Source organism: Ascaphus truei, chromosome 5 (genome assembly GCF_040206685.1).
Source record: "Ascaphus truei isolate aAscTru1 chromosome 5, aAscTru1.hap1, whole genome shotgun sequence".
NCBI classification, from domain to species: domain Eukaryota; kingdom Metazoa; phylum Chordata; class Amphibia; order Anura; family Ascaphidae; genus Ascaphus; species Ascaphus truei.
This window is the reverse complement of record NC_134487.1, coordinates 127,796,092-127,809,601: the sequence shown is the minus strand read 5'-3', so window position 1 is coordinate 127,809,601 and position 13,510 is coordinate 127,796,092. Positions and strand designations below refer to the sequence as shown.

At 38.5% G+C, this 13,510-nt stretch overlaps 1 protein-coding gene across 2 annotated transcripts in view; it reads right to left on the bottom strand.

Annotated features, from left to right (window-relative positions):
* Positions 1 to 891: 891 nt before the first annotated feature.
* LOC142495340 (EF-hand calcium-binding domain-containing protein 6-like) overlaps positions 892 to 13,510 on the bottom strand; it is a 150,747-nt gene continuing 138,128 nt past the window's right edge. For both annotated transcript variants that reach the window (XM_075600678.1, XM_075600679.1), the window contains exons 15-18: positions 9,764 to 9,914; positions 6,469 to 6,593; positions 6,013 to 6,146; positions 892 to 2,742 (exon numbers count right to left, since the gene is read on the bottom strand). In XM_075600678.1, coding sequence (XP_075456793.1) covers positions 2,462 to 2,742; positions 6,013 to 6,146; positions 6,469 to 6,593; positions 9,764 to 9,914 — 691 coding nt within the window. In that variant the 3' untranslated portion in view covers positions 892 to 2,461. The remainder of the gene's footprint in view (positions 2,743 to 6,012; positions 6,147 to 6,468; positions 6,594 to 9,763; positions 9,915 to 13,510) is intronic.

The following is a 13,510-nucleotide window of genomic DNA, read 5'->3' as shown; positions in this document are numbered from 1 at the left end:
TGGGGTGACGTGGGATAGGTATAATTTGGTTAATTAGTTTGCAGGTGAAGGGGAGGGTCCATCCCTGTAATGGTATGATTATCTTGACACGTCATCTCCTATAAAAGGTTCGCTAGGATGCATGGGTAATCACTCTTTGAAAAAGTCCATCATTGGACGAAACGCGTCAGAGTGTACTGCTGCTGATGTTCACTGTTAGCTATCAATAAAGTTTTTTACTTTTTCAATGTGTTGGCTGTTGGAGATGCTGTGACCACGATTTACAATTTTTCCCTTGCTTGACCCCCTTACATGTAAATAATGTTTATATTGGTATTTTGGTTATAAGAAATTGCATTTTACAGTAATAAAACATATTTGAAAACCTTTCCATATTTGCATTGTAAGTCTATCTATCGCACATGGAAATATTACTGTATGCTCATTTGCATGTCTTAGACAGGTCTGCACCCCCACCTTTCACCATTATCACCCGGCACACAGCACTTCCACTGCAGCAAGGGATTCTGGGAAATGACATGCAAATGAGCACACAGTGCCACCTTTTGCTTCAAAACCATACACATGGTTCCCTATAGGCTTAAGCTTGCTGCATGGTCACAGCTTTGAGAACAGCCAGGGTTAAGATGCATAGCCAGCAAACAAAAGGTGGCACTGTGTGCTCATTTGCATGTTATTTCCCAGAATCCCTTGCTGGAGTGGAAGTGCTGGGTGATAATGGCGAAAGGCGGGATTGTGTGTGTGTGTGTGTGTGTGTGTGTGTGTGTGTATGTATATATATATATATATATATATATATATATATAATGTATTTTTTTAAACGCTAATATATCAGCAGAAAATGTATATGGTCATAGCTATATATTTTTGAAGTAATATTTTTATTGGAGTTTGAAGTGGCTGGTACAGAAAAGAAAAAGGGGAGGGGGGTGGAGTAGGGAGAATGCCATATATATATATACACAAAATTTCTAAATTAAGTCACATGTTATCATTACTACATATTTATACAGAGACAAATAGTATATTTTCTTCCTATCATCCTCCATTATATTATTTGTATTCCTATTTCTTAAAAGGTGTTAATTGACTCTTGCATCTCCATCTCTTAACTTAACAAAGGTCCCAGACTTTATGAAAGATTTGAACTCTGTGTCTAAGGAAGGCTGTGAGCATTTCCGTCATTACATTGTCTATTCTTCTCTCTGGATGTCTTTGAAGCAACCTCCCAAATGTCCTCCCTGGGATCGCCATATTTAGGTCTTGTTACCATTTAATCATGTACTGTATTATGGTCTGGCATTTCACCCCACTGGTCCAACTCCTGGTATATACTAGATATTAGCCCTTTTTGATATCTCCTGTTTCTGCATACATTTTCAAATGTTGTGCATGTGGACAGTTTGGGTTTGGGCATTTATGCAAGATGGTGTCTAATTTGCCAGAATCACTCTACTCTTTTCTAAATCTGTCTCCGCGTCTCCCCTCCTGAAATCCTTCTCCTGGGTTCCGATCAAATCCCGCATCTCACACTCAATTCTCCTCCTCACTTTTAAAGCTTTACACTCTTCTGCCCCTCCTTACATCTCAGCCCTAATTTCTCGCTATGCACCATCCCGACTCTTGCGTTCTTCTCAAGGGTGTCTTCTTTCTACCCCCTTTGTATCTAAAGCTCTCTCCCGCCTTAAACCTTTCTCACTTTCTGCCCAGCACCTCTGGAATGCCTTTCCCCTCAATACCCGACTAGCACCCTCTCTATCCACCTTTAAGACCCACCTTAAGACACATTTGCTTAAAAAAGCATATGAATAGCACTGGATAATCCTGGACACGATACATAAAGCTTGGCCGCCTGCAGACGCAGAATTCCCTCCTACTGTCTCTATATGTTCCCCTACCTAACAATTAGATTGTAAGCTCCTCGGAGCAGGGACTCCTCTTCCTTAATGTTACTTTTCTGTCTGAAGCACTTATTCCCATGACCTGTTATTTATATTATTTGTTATTTATATGATATGTATTACTACTGTGAAGCGCTATGTACATTTATGGCGGTATATAAATAGACATATAATTTGAAGGTACTTATAGAATTTCCCTTAGGGAGGGTTTATTTTAGGGTTAATTCTTTTAATGTGAGTATTCAACCCTTTGCTAATAAATGCCCAAAATCTATAATGTTTCTATTTCTCCATAGGTCAAACGGTCTTAAGTTATATCATGGGGCAACGTCTGGGTGTTCTAGAACAGGCCTAAGTCTTTCTGTGTATATTTTAAAAACTCTTAGAAAGGGTTGTTGCACACTTGTAAAGAGTATTTAAGGGTGACATTTACACAACATTGGCAAAACAAACAATGTATTTTACACTAAATCAAAAGGTATTAGCCACCACAAATCTCTTCAGAACAGTTGGTTGAATTTGGTCCTTGGCATTATTTTGATTACTAAACCAAAACACTATCATTTATCTTTGTTTTTCTTGATGTAAAATGTTAAAAAAGGAATGTAGTGGAAGTTCCCGTTTTCATTCAGATCAAATGCTTGGCACAATGTGTCAAATTCCACAGGGCCAACTTTCAGCTTTAGAGCAAGGAATATTGCACACATTTCGGTGAAGGAGACTTGTCCTGTACCATTTGGGTCTCTGTCCTTCATGATAGATTTTGTTTCTTTCCAATACTTGACAATATCTGTGGTAAGTTTGGTCTGAATAGTTTCCACTGGATTCTCTTTTTTGGGACCTTTAGAAATACAAAACAAAAGTGTAGAAGCAATGATTGAAGCTTAAGTAATACAGCTCAACCCCCTTATAACGCTGTGCTTGGGGTCCAAAGAATCACATCGCGTTATAAACGTATCGCGTTAGAAATAATGTACAATTGTATGAATTGTACAATAAAGTATTTAAGATACCAATAATCGTGTTGTAAAGTATTCATAAATATGAAAATTGGGAGCCACGCTTGCATCGCGTTATAAGCGGATCCGCGTTGTAACGGATCGCGTTATAACGGGGTTGAGCTGTACATCTTAAAACAAGTATTCTGACATAAGTGAAACAAAAGAAAACAAGCGCAGACACAGATGGTGAAGTAAGTTCAAATCAATTAATATATATTAAAAGGTATGATATCGGCGTACATCAGTGAAGACAAAGGTAGGCATATCGTGCACTTATGTTAATATGTTATTATCTGCATTCTGACATAAGTACCTTTAATACTTTCAGATGCCAATCTGCCTTGCTTAAAATGACCGGTGCTAACTTGAGGACGAGTTACTTTAAAAAAAAATATTATTAAACTTTTAGTGCCATTTTAAAAAAAATTAAAAAAATTTAAAGCCTTTTTTGATTTCTATAACAGGTTTTAGCCCACATCCCAAGCAGTGCAAGATCCTTGCAACACTTTCCTGCTTGGAATAATTTGCTAATGTTCTCCCCCCCCACCCCCAGCAGTTTGAGCTGTAAACTGGAACAATATATACTTTTACCTTGGTAATACAAGGATATATTGTAGCTGCTGATTTATACTGACTAAAGGATTTTTTTTTTATATAACTTGCAATTTTTATTGGTTTTGAGATCACAGCATCAATACATCATATAACCATTACTGCTTCATGAGAAATCTACATCCTGTATGCATCAACTGTACACCAACAGTATTCAATAATTAACAAGGTGTAACAAAATTAAAAAGAAACAGAAAAAAGGGAGGCAGGAGGGGGAGGGGGGATGTGGATGGGAGGCCACGACATCGCTCAGCGCTTTCGGTCCCGATATTTATCTCCAGATCCTTGGGTCTGGGTCTTAGTACTATGATTAATTTGTTTAATTACCTCTTCAGGTACTCCCTGGAGCATATCTTACTACCGCATCATAGGAGAACGCACTTTAAATTATTAAAGCAATATCGAGGTGCTCTCTACCCCTGGTCTGTCTGTCTGGGCCAGCCAAGGTGTCCAGATTTTAGGAAATTTTCACCAGTGTCATTAACCAAACTCGTTAACTTCTCCATCTGGCATACCTACCAAACCTAATACGAATTTTGGGGATCGAAGGAATTTCACTTTGTTTCCATAATACTGCGATCTCACACCTCACAGCTGTTGCAAAATGAGAAATTAATTTGAGTTCAACTTTTGCTATACCCTGATATGCCCTACTCAGTAAGAAAAGCCCGGGGTCTAGTGGAATTTTGAGGCCCAAAATCGTCTGCAACCAATTTTTAATCTTGCGCCATAGCGGAACTACGCGGTGGCAAGACCACAGCATGTGAAACAGATCAGCAGATTCTCCACATTGTCTTGAGCACAATGGGGAGCTTCCCTTTATAAACGTTGATAGTCTAATCGGGGTAAGATACCACCTCATCAGGACCTTATATGCGTTCTCCTTTAATGTTGTACAGATCGAGCTCTTGGCGGCAGCTATTACTATTTGGGTCCATTCCTCCAGGTCCAAGGTCTCACCTAGGTTCGCCTCCCACTTTAACATGTATCCTAGTTTGTGAGAAACCTTGGTGCTAGAACCGACTACTTCTCTATACATCTGCGATGTGAGTCCCTTTGTATTTGTCTCTCTAAGACAGAGCTTTTCGAATGTCGTCAATGGGGGGTGCGGGTTAGATTTATTATAGAAAGCTCTGATCTGGAAGTACTTATAAAATTCTGAGTGTGGGATATGTTTATCTGAATGTAGTTGTTCAAATGTTATAATTTTGTTTCTACCCTCCAGATCCTTCAATCTTACTATATTGCTATGTTTCCACAGCAAGAAATTTGCACTATTCATACCTGGAGTAAGTTTGGGTTACCACATAAGGGTGTCATCAGGGTGTTTTTGGTTGTAAGGCCACATTTAAATTTGGATGCGTCCCAGATTGCTAATGAATTGGTCACCGAGGATAGCGGCGGGTACATAGCTTTTCTATATATATATATATATTACAGTATTTTTGCTTTTCTCCTTGTATATGTGGATTTCCCCTCCCCCCTGTGGAATATTGCCTGTGTTGATCTGGAGTATCTGTCTGGATGCAATCAAAGTTGGTCACCTGTGTTGATTTGGAGTACCTGTCTGGATGTAACTAAAGTTGGTCACTTCTAATAACCACACTGCCTGAATATCACGTGAAACACATGAGTGTAAAATCTGCAGAGTCTACAATACAAATTCTATTTCTCTGAAAAAAACAACGTTGCACTATTTTGTGTTCTAATTTCTTTCATGTGCTGATGAGATTTGCGCAATTGCTGTTCTGCACCGTTTGCTGTTTGGATTGGGATTGAGCCCTATCTCAGGAGCTGCACTTTCTAAAGGATAGTATATTTTATTTCTTTGTTACAGTGGTGTTATTTGCGCTTATTTTCTTTATCCATATTCTCTGATGTAAGGGGATCTGACAATGCAGTCTAATACAATTGGTGTAATCAACAGAAGTATCACTTTTACATTTAAAGATTTATGTTTTTAGCCTATGTTTACGGCTAAATGTGGGATCACCAAGATCTGGAAAAAAAAGCCATCTCTATAAAGAAACGAATCTCAGAGGTTAAAATTAAGGAAAAATGGTCACGCTTGCTACACGATACCTGGTTTTTCTATATTTCTATATTCTATATTTTGCCTGCGAGCCTGCCTCTCTGTCTGGAAAACCTTAATACCCGTGTTTGTGTTTAGCCGCGTTTGGCGTGCTTCTGTTTAATATATTTAATGTGTCTTGTCATCTTGAGTAACTATGGCTGCTTTGGCCTTTTCCCTCCCTTTTTCTTTTTTTTTTTCTTTCTGTACATCCCCTCTCCCACACCTATGGATATTTTGTTTACTTCACGGGCCTTAAATTGTAACTTTTTTCCTAATTGTAATTTTTGGAAAAATATCTTTGAGTTAAAACACATTTGTTTTAGACGGCTGCAGCTTTGCAAAAAATGTTTTCACTTTGCTTTTGTCTTGATTTATTAAATATATGCTAATCGTTTAATACGTAGACATGAAGTATAAATCTTACCACAACCCTTTGGCTTTCTCATATTGACAAAATATGACAGTAGCTTTTGCAAGGAAATTGCTTCAACTGGATAAGAGATGGGCAAACTATACCACAGGTGCTCCAATTCCTCTGGGAGCAGAATCACATTCATCCTGAACAAAAGTGGAAAAATACAATGTTAAAAACTAATGATGTCTTGTAGTATAAAAAGTAGGAAAGACTTGTAATGTGCTAGACACTGACCTCTTGTGGTAACAAAATCAGCTGTGACTTTACAATCAGTAACTTGTTACTCTGTTACACCAATTAAGTACAACTGTACATGATAATATATACACCAAACATCATGGCTATGGTTTTCACAAACCACATTTAACAGGCTATTTAAAGGATTTTTCTTAGCTTGAATCAAGTTGGGGAAAAAAAAACATTGACAGTCTACAATCATTTTAATGAAAAGTCCTGGACAATTACCGCAGTAATATGGCATCCAGTTTCTCCTTGTCTGCGGTACAGTCTTCATTTCTGCAAATGCTGATAAAAACTTTGCAGAAATGCCAAAACTTATTTTGTAGAAGGTTCCAGATAATTGAATTCAGCTAAAAAAAATAATAAAAAAATAACAATAAACATATTGTGTTCCATAAGGACAGAATTAAAAGTCTGTCTGAACGGATTGAGTCACTGTCCCCTGCATGGATACTGGCTCTGTTTCTCCTTTACTGTAAGAGTTACTTAATGCAGAAGGCTGATACATTAAGAAAATCCTGACAGAAGCTAAAAGTGACACATTTACTGTATTTATTTGCATGTTGGCACATAGAATTTTGATATCTCTTTAAATATTAGGAGCTATATATCAAAGTGTTCAGCTGCAAAACTGGGGCTAAAGGTAGCAACAGATTTAAAGGAAAAAAACACTACTGATTTCAATGGAATTTCTGCCTGGTAAATCTGGTGCCACTGTATACAGGCATACCCTGGTTTAAGGACACTCACTTTAAGTACACTCGCGAGTAAGTACATGTCGCCCAATAGGCAAACGGCAGCTCGCGCATGCGCCTGTCAGCACGTCCTGTACAGCCGTACTGGATCCCTACCTGTACCGAAGCTGTGCGCAAGCGGGGAGACTATAGAGCCTGTTACAAATGCGTTATTTACATCAGTTATGCATGTATATGACGATTGCCGTACAGTACATGCATCGATAAGTGGGGAAAAGGGAGTGCTTCACTTTAACTACATTTTCACTTTACATACATGCTCCGGTCCCATTGCGTACGTTAATGTGGGGTATGCCTGTACACGTATTGCACCTTTTGCTCCAGTCTTACACCTGGGAAACTTTACTATTTGAGGGACTGGGAAATACAACACATAAACAATGGAATTACTGTTTTGTAGTTGACAAGGATCTTCTTGCCTTCTGACCTGACGCAGAAAACGTCTTGTACATTATTTACACGCTTATTAAGTGAACACCTACAGTTATGGAGATGAAAATAAGGTCCCCTGTTAGTGGCCTCACTGCACCACCTCCCTTCCCTCCTCCTTTTGCACCACTTATTTTTCTTATTTAGCCTCCAGTAATTAATCTGGGACTAATTACAGCTGTTGACAAACATGTTGATTAATGGTCGCGTAGCCGAGGGAACTTTTACTACCGTTTTGATCTTCCAATGTTCTCGTTATCTACCGGTGAACACTACAACACACTTTTTCTTACCCATCTTCATCATCTTATCCAAAGCTGAAAGTGCGACCAAGCTTGTGGACAAGAGCTTGGGTTAAATACTGTATATTAACGGGATTGGCCTGGGTTCACAAATATGTTAGAAATGAAGTGTTTCATTTTCAGAAATGAAGTATTTCATTTCCATTGTATTGTAACCTGGTTGTAAAACATTTCATGTACCCATAACATATCTTTTCTATGTGAATTGTTTATTGCTGTTGGGTTCTGAAAAGGTCCCAATTACTGTACAAAACAAAATGATCAATAAAGTACAAAAAAAAGGAATCTACTTTTACCCAACAATGCCACAGAAAAATAATCTCTGCATGTGAAGTGCCTTTAATAACGCTATTTACATTGTAAACAGAAGAATTCCCAAATTAATCATGAATCCTAATCAATTTCTCCTTTAGAAAGATAAACCATTGCCCACAATAAAATGATTTCAAGGCTAAGGCTGATTCCTAAGAAGAATGTATAAGAATCTTCCCCGGGTAGGAAAATGAACAGCAAAATGGGGACACTAATAAAAGATACAAAGATGCATCTCCTCTATCCATATGCATGTACATCATACAGTGTCTAAGAGAATGATGCCATATTCATATAGTTGAGTGAATTACCTGTCAGAATACTTGCCTATTCTTTGTAATTATTTATCATAGTTTTTAAGCATTCATAAATAGAACCAATCGGCAGAGGCGGAACTAGGTGGGGGTGAGTGAGGTAGCTTCCCCAAGGCCCAGCCCTGAGGGCAAAAACACCTAGTTACTACTCTGCTAAGCGGTACTATTCCATATGACACATCCCTGCTCCAGAAGACTCATGTAAATGTAAGCTGTAAGCTGTCCTATGAAATAGCACTGCTAAATAAATATGACTGTGAGTGAAATTCGTATCATACTACAGTATCACTTTGGAGTCTAAGCTGTTACAGTGTAACCATGTACAGATGTAGCCAACTTTATTACTCCCGTTAGCGCGATATAATGCGGTAGCATTAACGTTACTACTGTAAGTTTTACCGCACGCACCACTGCAAACAATGGTAATGCGAGCGTTATCTTAAAGCATGAAATATTTACTGCGTTATTTCTTGCATGATTCCGCATTAACGTGCGTAATAATGACGACTACAGCTGTATCTATCTTAGAGAGAAGCCCATAGATAGGAGTTTACAAGTACTATATGTCATCACCGACCAAACCATTGCAATTGTTCTCAATGCAATACTTTGCAGAATCAACCATGATATACTGTATTGGAGCTGATGCTCTTAAACTAAACCAGGCTCCCTGCAAAGATTAGTGTACAGGAGGACCCCAGTCATGCGACGGGTTCCGTTCTAAGGACCTGCCGCAAAGCGAAAATCACCGGAATGCGTAACCGGCTATTTTCGTTATGTGCATCATCGGCAAAACACCTAATTCTGCGCATGCGCGACCCCGAACCGGTCCGTTCTGCGCGTCATCGTACCGGCCCGTTCTGCGCATGCGGCCGGTTCTGCTGACATGGCGGCCCCCTTCTCAGTACATGCGGGGCGCCGAGAAGCGGGGCCTTGCTGAATATGAAAATACGTATTGTCTTTCCCAAAATCTTTCTGTGTATTCATAGGAATTTGCAGGGCCGCCAACAGAAATCATGGGGCCCAGGACGAATGAAAGAAGCAGGGTCCCCCCCTGTTGGCGGCCCTGGGAATTTGAGGGGGAGAATATGCAAGCACAAGACATGTAAGCGACTGTTTCAATGTGTAAAGTGGCCATTACCAGAGCAGCTCTGCACACACCTGTGAAGATATCGCAATGCACACCCGGGACTGCAAAGGTACTACAGAAATGTGGTAGATCTTGCAGCTTCACCATGCAGAGTTCAGATATGTACGCAAACCCTTTTTTTATAGTCTATAAGGTTACATATACTCCTTCTTTTATTCAGCATGACTCGTGAAAGGAACTGATGGGTTATGAACAAAGGAAAAGTCTCCTTTCCAATGCTTGTATTCCTGGTTAGAGGTTTCGTCATAAACCGCTTACCTCGTGTAGGTTACGTGGGGTTTGTGCATGTGTGTATCTTGATAATTCCAATTCAAAGTTTTTCCGATATCTGATTTTATCCAGGCGATGGTGGACTTTAACCAAATAGGACAGTCTTTCTATTTCTTCTTTCAGTTCACAAGTTGTGGGCCTTGAAATCATTTTTCACACAAAAAAAAAAAGGAACAATAAAACACTATATCTTGGTGTAACATAAATCTCACTGAATTTAGCCTAAAATAGCATACACTATCAATATCTAATAGTGAGAAACATCCCAGCTATATGGGAAAATGTTTCCAGTGGCATCTTAGAAGGTGGGAGTAGATGTAATAAAGAAGATAACCAGCAAAGATAACAGCATTAGTTAATATATAGAATAACTTGTTGTAAACGTAACACTAGCCCACATGCAATGATAGAAATTCTGTTTCTCACTAACAGCAATTGAGTATTTTGGCATTAGGAGTATTATATTTGTGTTCTTGGACAATATATATATATATATACATATATATATATATTTATATATATATGTGTGTGTGTGTGTGTGTTACTGACACAGGAACAGAACAAACGGACATTTAAATTAATGTGCAGCCATTCTTTGATGCCTTTAGAGCAGTGAATAAAGTCTCGATTTAACAAATATGTCCACCGTCAGGATCCAAGGATGCACATAACCATTTAGAGTTTTTGTGATCGAAAATATAGTTGTAATAGAAATGTTATGACTTGAAGAAATGAAGCTCCACTGAAATTAAAAAGGAATACATGCAGTGCCTCAAAGGATCCCTCCCCCCAACCCCCAGCAGTGCCCTCATTCCATGACCTCCCACAGGAGGATTTGCTGAGTTGTGCAATTGTGCTTTTGCACTTTATTAAATAAGCCCCGGAGTGAGAATGAGAGAAAGTAGTGCAAGCTTCACAGGTTCAGATCCACAGATGTCCATTATTGACGTAACAAGGCGTTAACTTAGGTTAATTACCTAAGTGCTAACGTGTGTTCAAAGCTCACTAATGCAGTGTTAAGTGCTGTCGTCGTCCAGACACTGCATTGCATTAACAGGAACAGCCGTTATAGATAAACGCAAAAGAAATGTTCCAGCTAACAAAGCCTATCCAAAGTACTTCAAACTTAATTTAATTATAGTTACACAACACCAATAAATACTGTACCAACACTGCTTCACCATACGTAGAAGCTTAGTTGGCATGAAACACTAAGAATACACCTTTTTTTTAAACCAAGGTTATCACACATCGGCCGTAATGGCATTAGTACACCTAAACACTGGCCAGGTGAATCCGTGTACCTCTTCTGTGAAAAAGAGTGACATGAGGGAATAATTGGGCAACTGCTTGTAACTAGAAAGATAATTGTAAAGATATTGAGGGAGATGTAACAACTTAAAGTGTGCATAAAAGTTTGTTTTCGCCAATAACCGATATTTATCCCAAACAAAATTCACGAAACACTTTTCTTAGGGCGTGCAGCTGCCAACCTAAGGCCCTACTTAAGGGTATACCGAAGGGACTGTTCATGCATGTGAGATGTAACTGTTCCAGCGAGGATGATTTTGTTATTGAATCAAAGGATCTTTATGATAGATTCCTGAATAGGGGTAACAACAAAAGTGACTTAGATAAATGATTACAGGAAGTTTCTCTTATGGACAGGGTGAGCCAGATAATACATTCCCCAAAAAAGCCCTTAATAAATGATACTCCGTTATTCATTGCGCGCTACAGTTCACAAGCTGAATAAATTAGATCTATCTTCAAGAAACACTGAGGAGTGTTATCCTTGATCCAGCCCTAAAACCGTTTATTTCATCGGGCCCTAATATGTTCTTTAAAAGGGACAAAACAGTAGCTAATTCCCTTTCCCTTAGTCATTTTTCATCAGAAGCACAGACTAGATCAGATCTCCCTAAAGGGACCTTTAAATGCAATAAATGTAAGATCTGCATCAAGATGAATTCTAAGAATGCCTTTACTTCTACGAGAACACGAGAAATGAATAAAATCCACATGTTTATCAATTGTAATACACTGTTTGTTATTTACTTACTAACATGTGGATGTGGTCAACAATACATTTGGAAGGACCACATGTTGCCTAAAAATCAGGATCATGGAGCACCTTCGTCTTATTTCGAAGAAGGATCTCAATCATCCTGCCCACAAACACTTTTCTAATTGCCCTAGGGAAGGCATTGAGAATTTCACGTTTCAAGGTATCGAGTATGTTCCCCCTTCACCCAGAGGAGGGAATAGAATGAAAGTTCTAGACCAGCGGGAAGCTTTCTGGATCTTCTCTCTAAGAACCAGAATTCCCCTTGGTCTGAATACAGACCGGGACCTAACTCATTTTCTTTAGAATCTCGTCAAACAATAGTACAGCTCTCATCCTTTTCCCTTCTTTTCTTTCTACCTCTTTCTTCTCCTATTCCTTTTATCTTCCCCCCCCCCATTTTCTCTCCTCCCTTCCCCCTTCCCCTCTTTTTCTTTTTCTGGTATTGTAGGTTATTTATAATATGTTCTTTTAATATACAGTAATTGGTCTATTTAAATATGCAATATTATTATTTCCACTACCAACTTGAGCTGTCCTGCTGTTTGACCTGGTTACATTAGGTTACTATCTATGTCTATACTGGAGTATTTACATTCACTAGGTGTTTTGTGTAATCATTAATGGTACTGTGGGGTTTTTTGAGTGGGTTATAAGTACTCAATGTGATTTATACCTTAGCTCTTTTGAGATTCTGAGCTTCATCATTATGGTTTATCTGATTTATGTCTTAACACATTTTTGTTCTTTGACACATTTATATGTTGGTCTGCCCACTATATATCTACACATTTACACCTCTATAGTGAATTTACGATTGTTCTGTCTGTCTATTGATCCTGTGTAGCATATTAATGATTTGTTCTATTTATAAGCAGATTATCATTCTTTTACTATTAGATATTGTTATATTTTTCTGCTACACTTAACCTCTTTTGGTCTTTATATTGATATCCTTCAGGGGTGAAATCAAGGGTTACTTTATACTCCTTGCCAGACTGATGTGAATATCTGTTTACTGCAGGAATGATTCATATATGATTATGAAATTATATGTATCTCTATGTTTGTCTATATTATTATTCCTTTGTTTTATCATTTTCTGTGGCTAGTGTTCACTTTATGGTTTATCAATCAATCTGGCAGGGTTATGCTTACGTTTTTTACTTATTTTGTTAGGTTTTATATGTTTTATTTACTTTTCAGTATATACTGTATGTTTATTTTTCTTAATGAATAAAGTTTGTCATATTGTATTTTAGTCAGGTGACATCCAGGGCCAATGGGGATGGACGTTGCGTCAGCAGAGTCGTGGGTTGATGACATCATTCCCGGCAATGGATGTCGCCAAAAGGTAACTATAAAGATGTGTTTTATGTTTGTACCCTGCACCTTGATAAAGTGCTTGCGCACGAAACGCTAGGTGTGTTTTTTCACCCTTATCCATTGTAAGCTAACACAATAAATGCATCTGCATTTGGAGTTTTAGGATGGATCTATCTGGCTGTACTCCTGTATCAATATACACTTTCCTGACTTCTCAAGCAATAAAGCTCATGTTTTTTTTTATATAATACATGTCTGGTTATTTGTGCATCTTCCTTGGCTTTATCCCAATGTAATGCTCACAGAGAAGTGTGGCTGTGCCTCTTTCCCAGTGGGGATGGGCA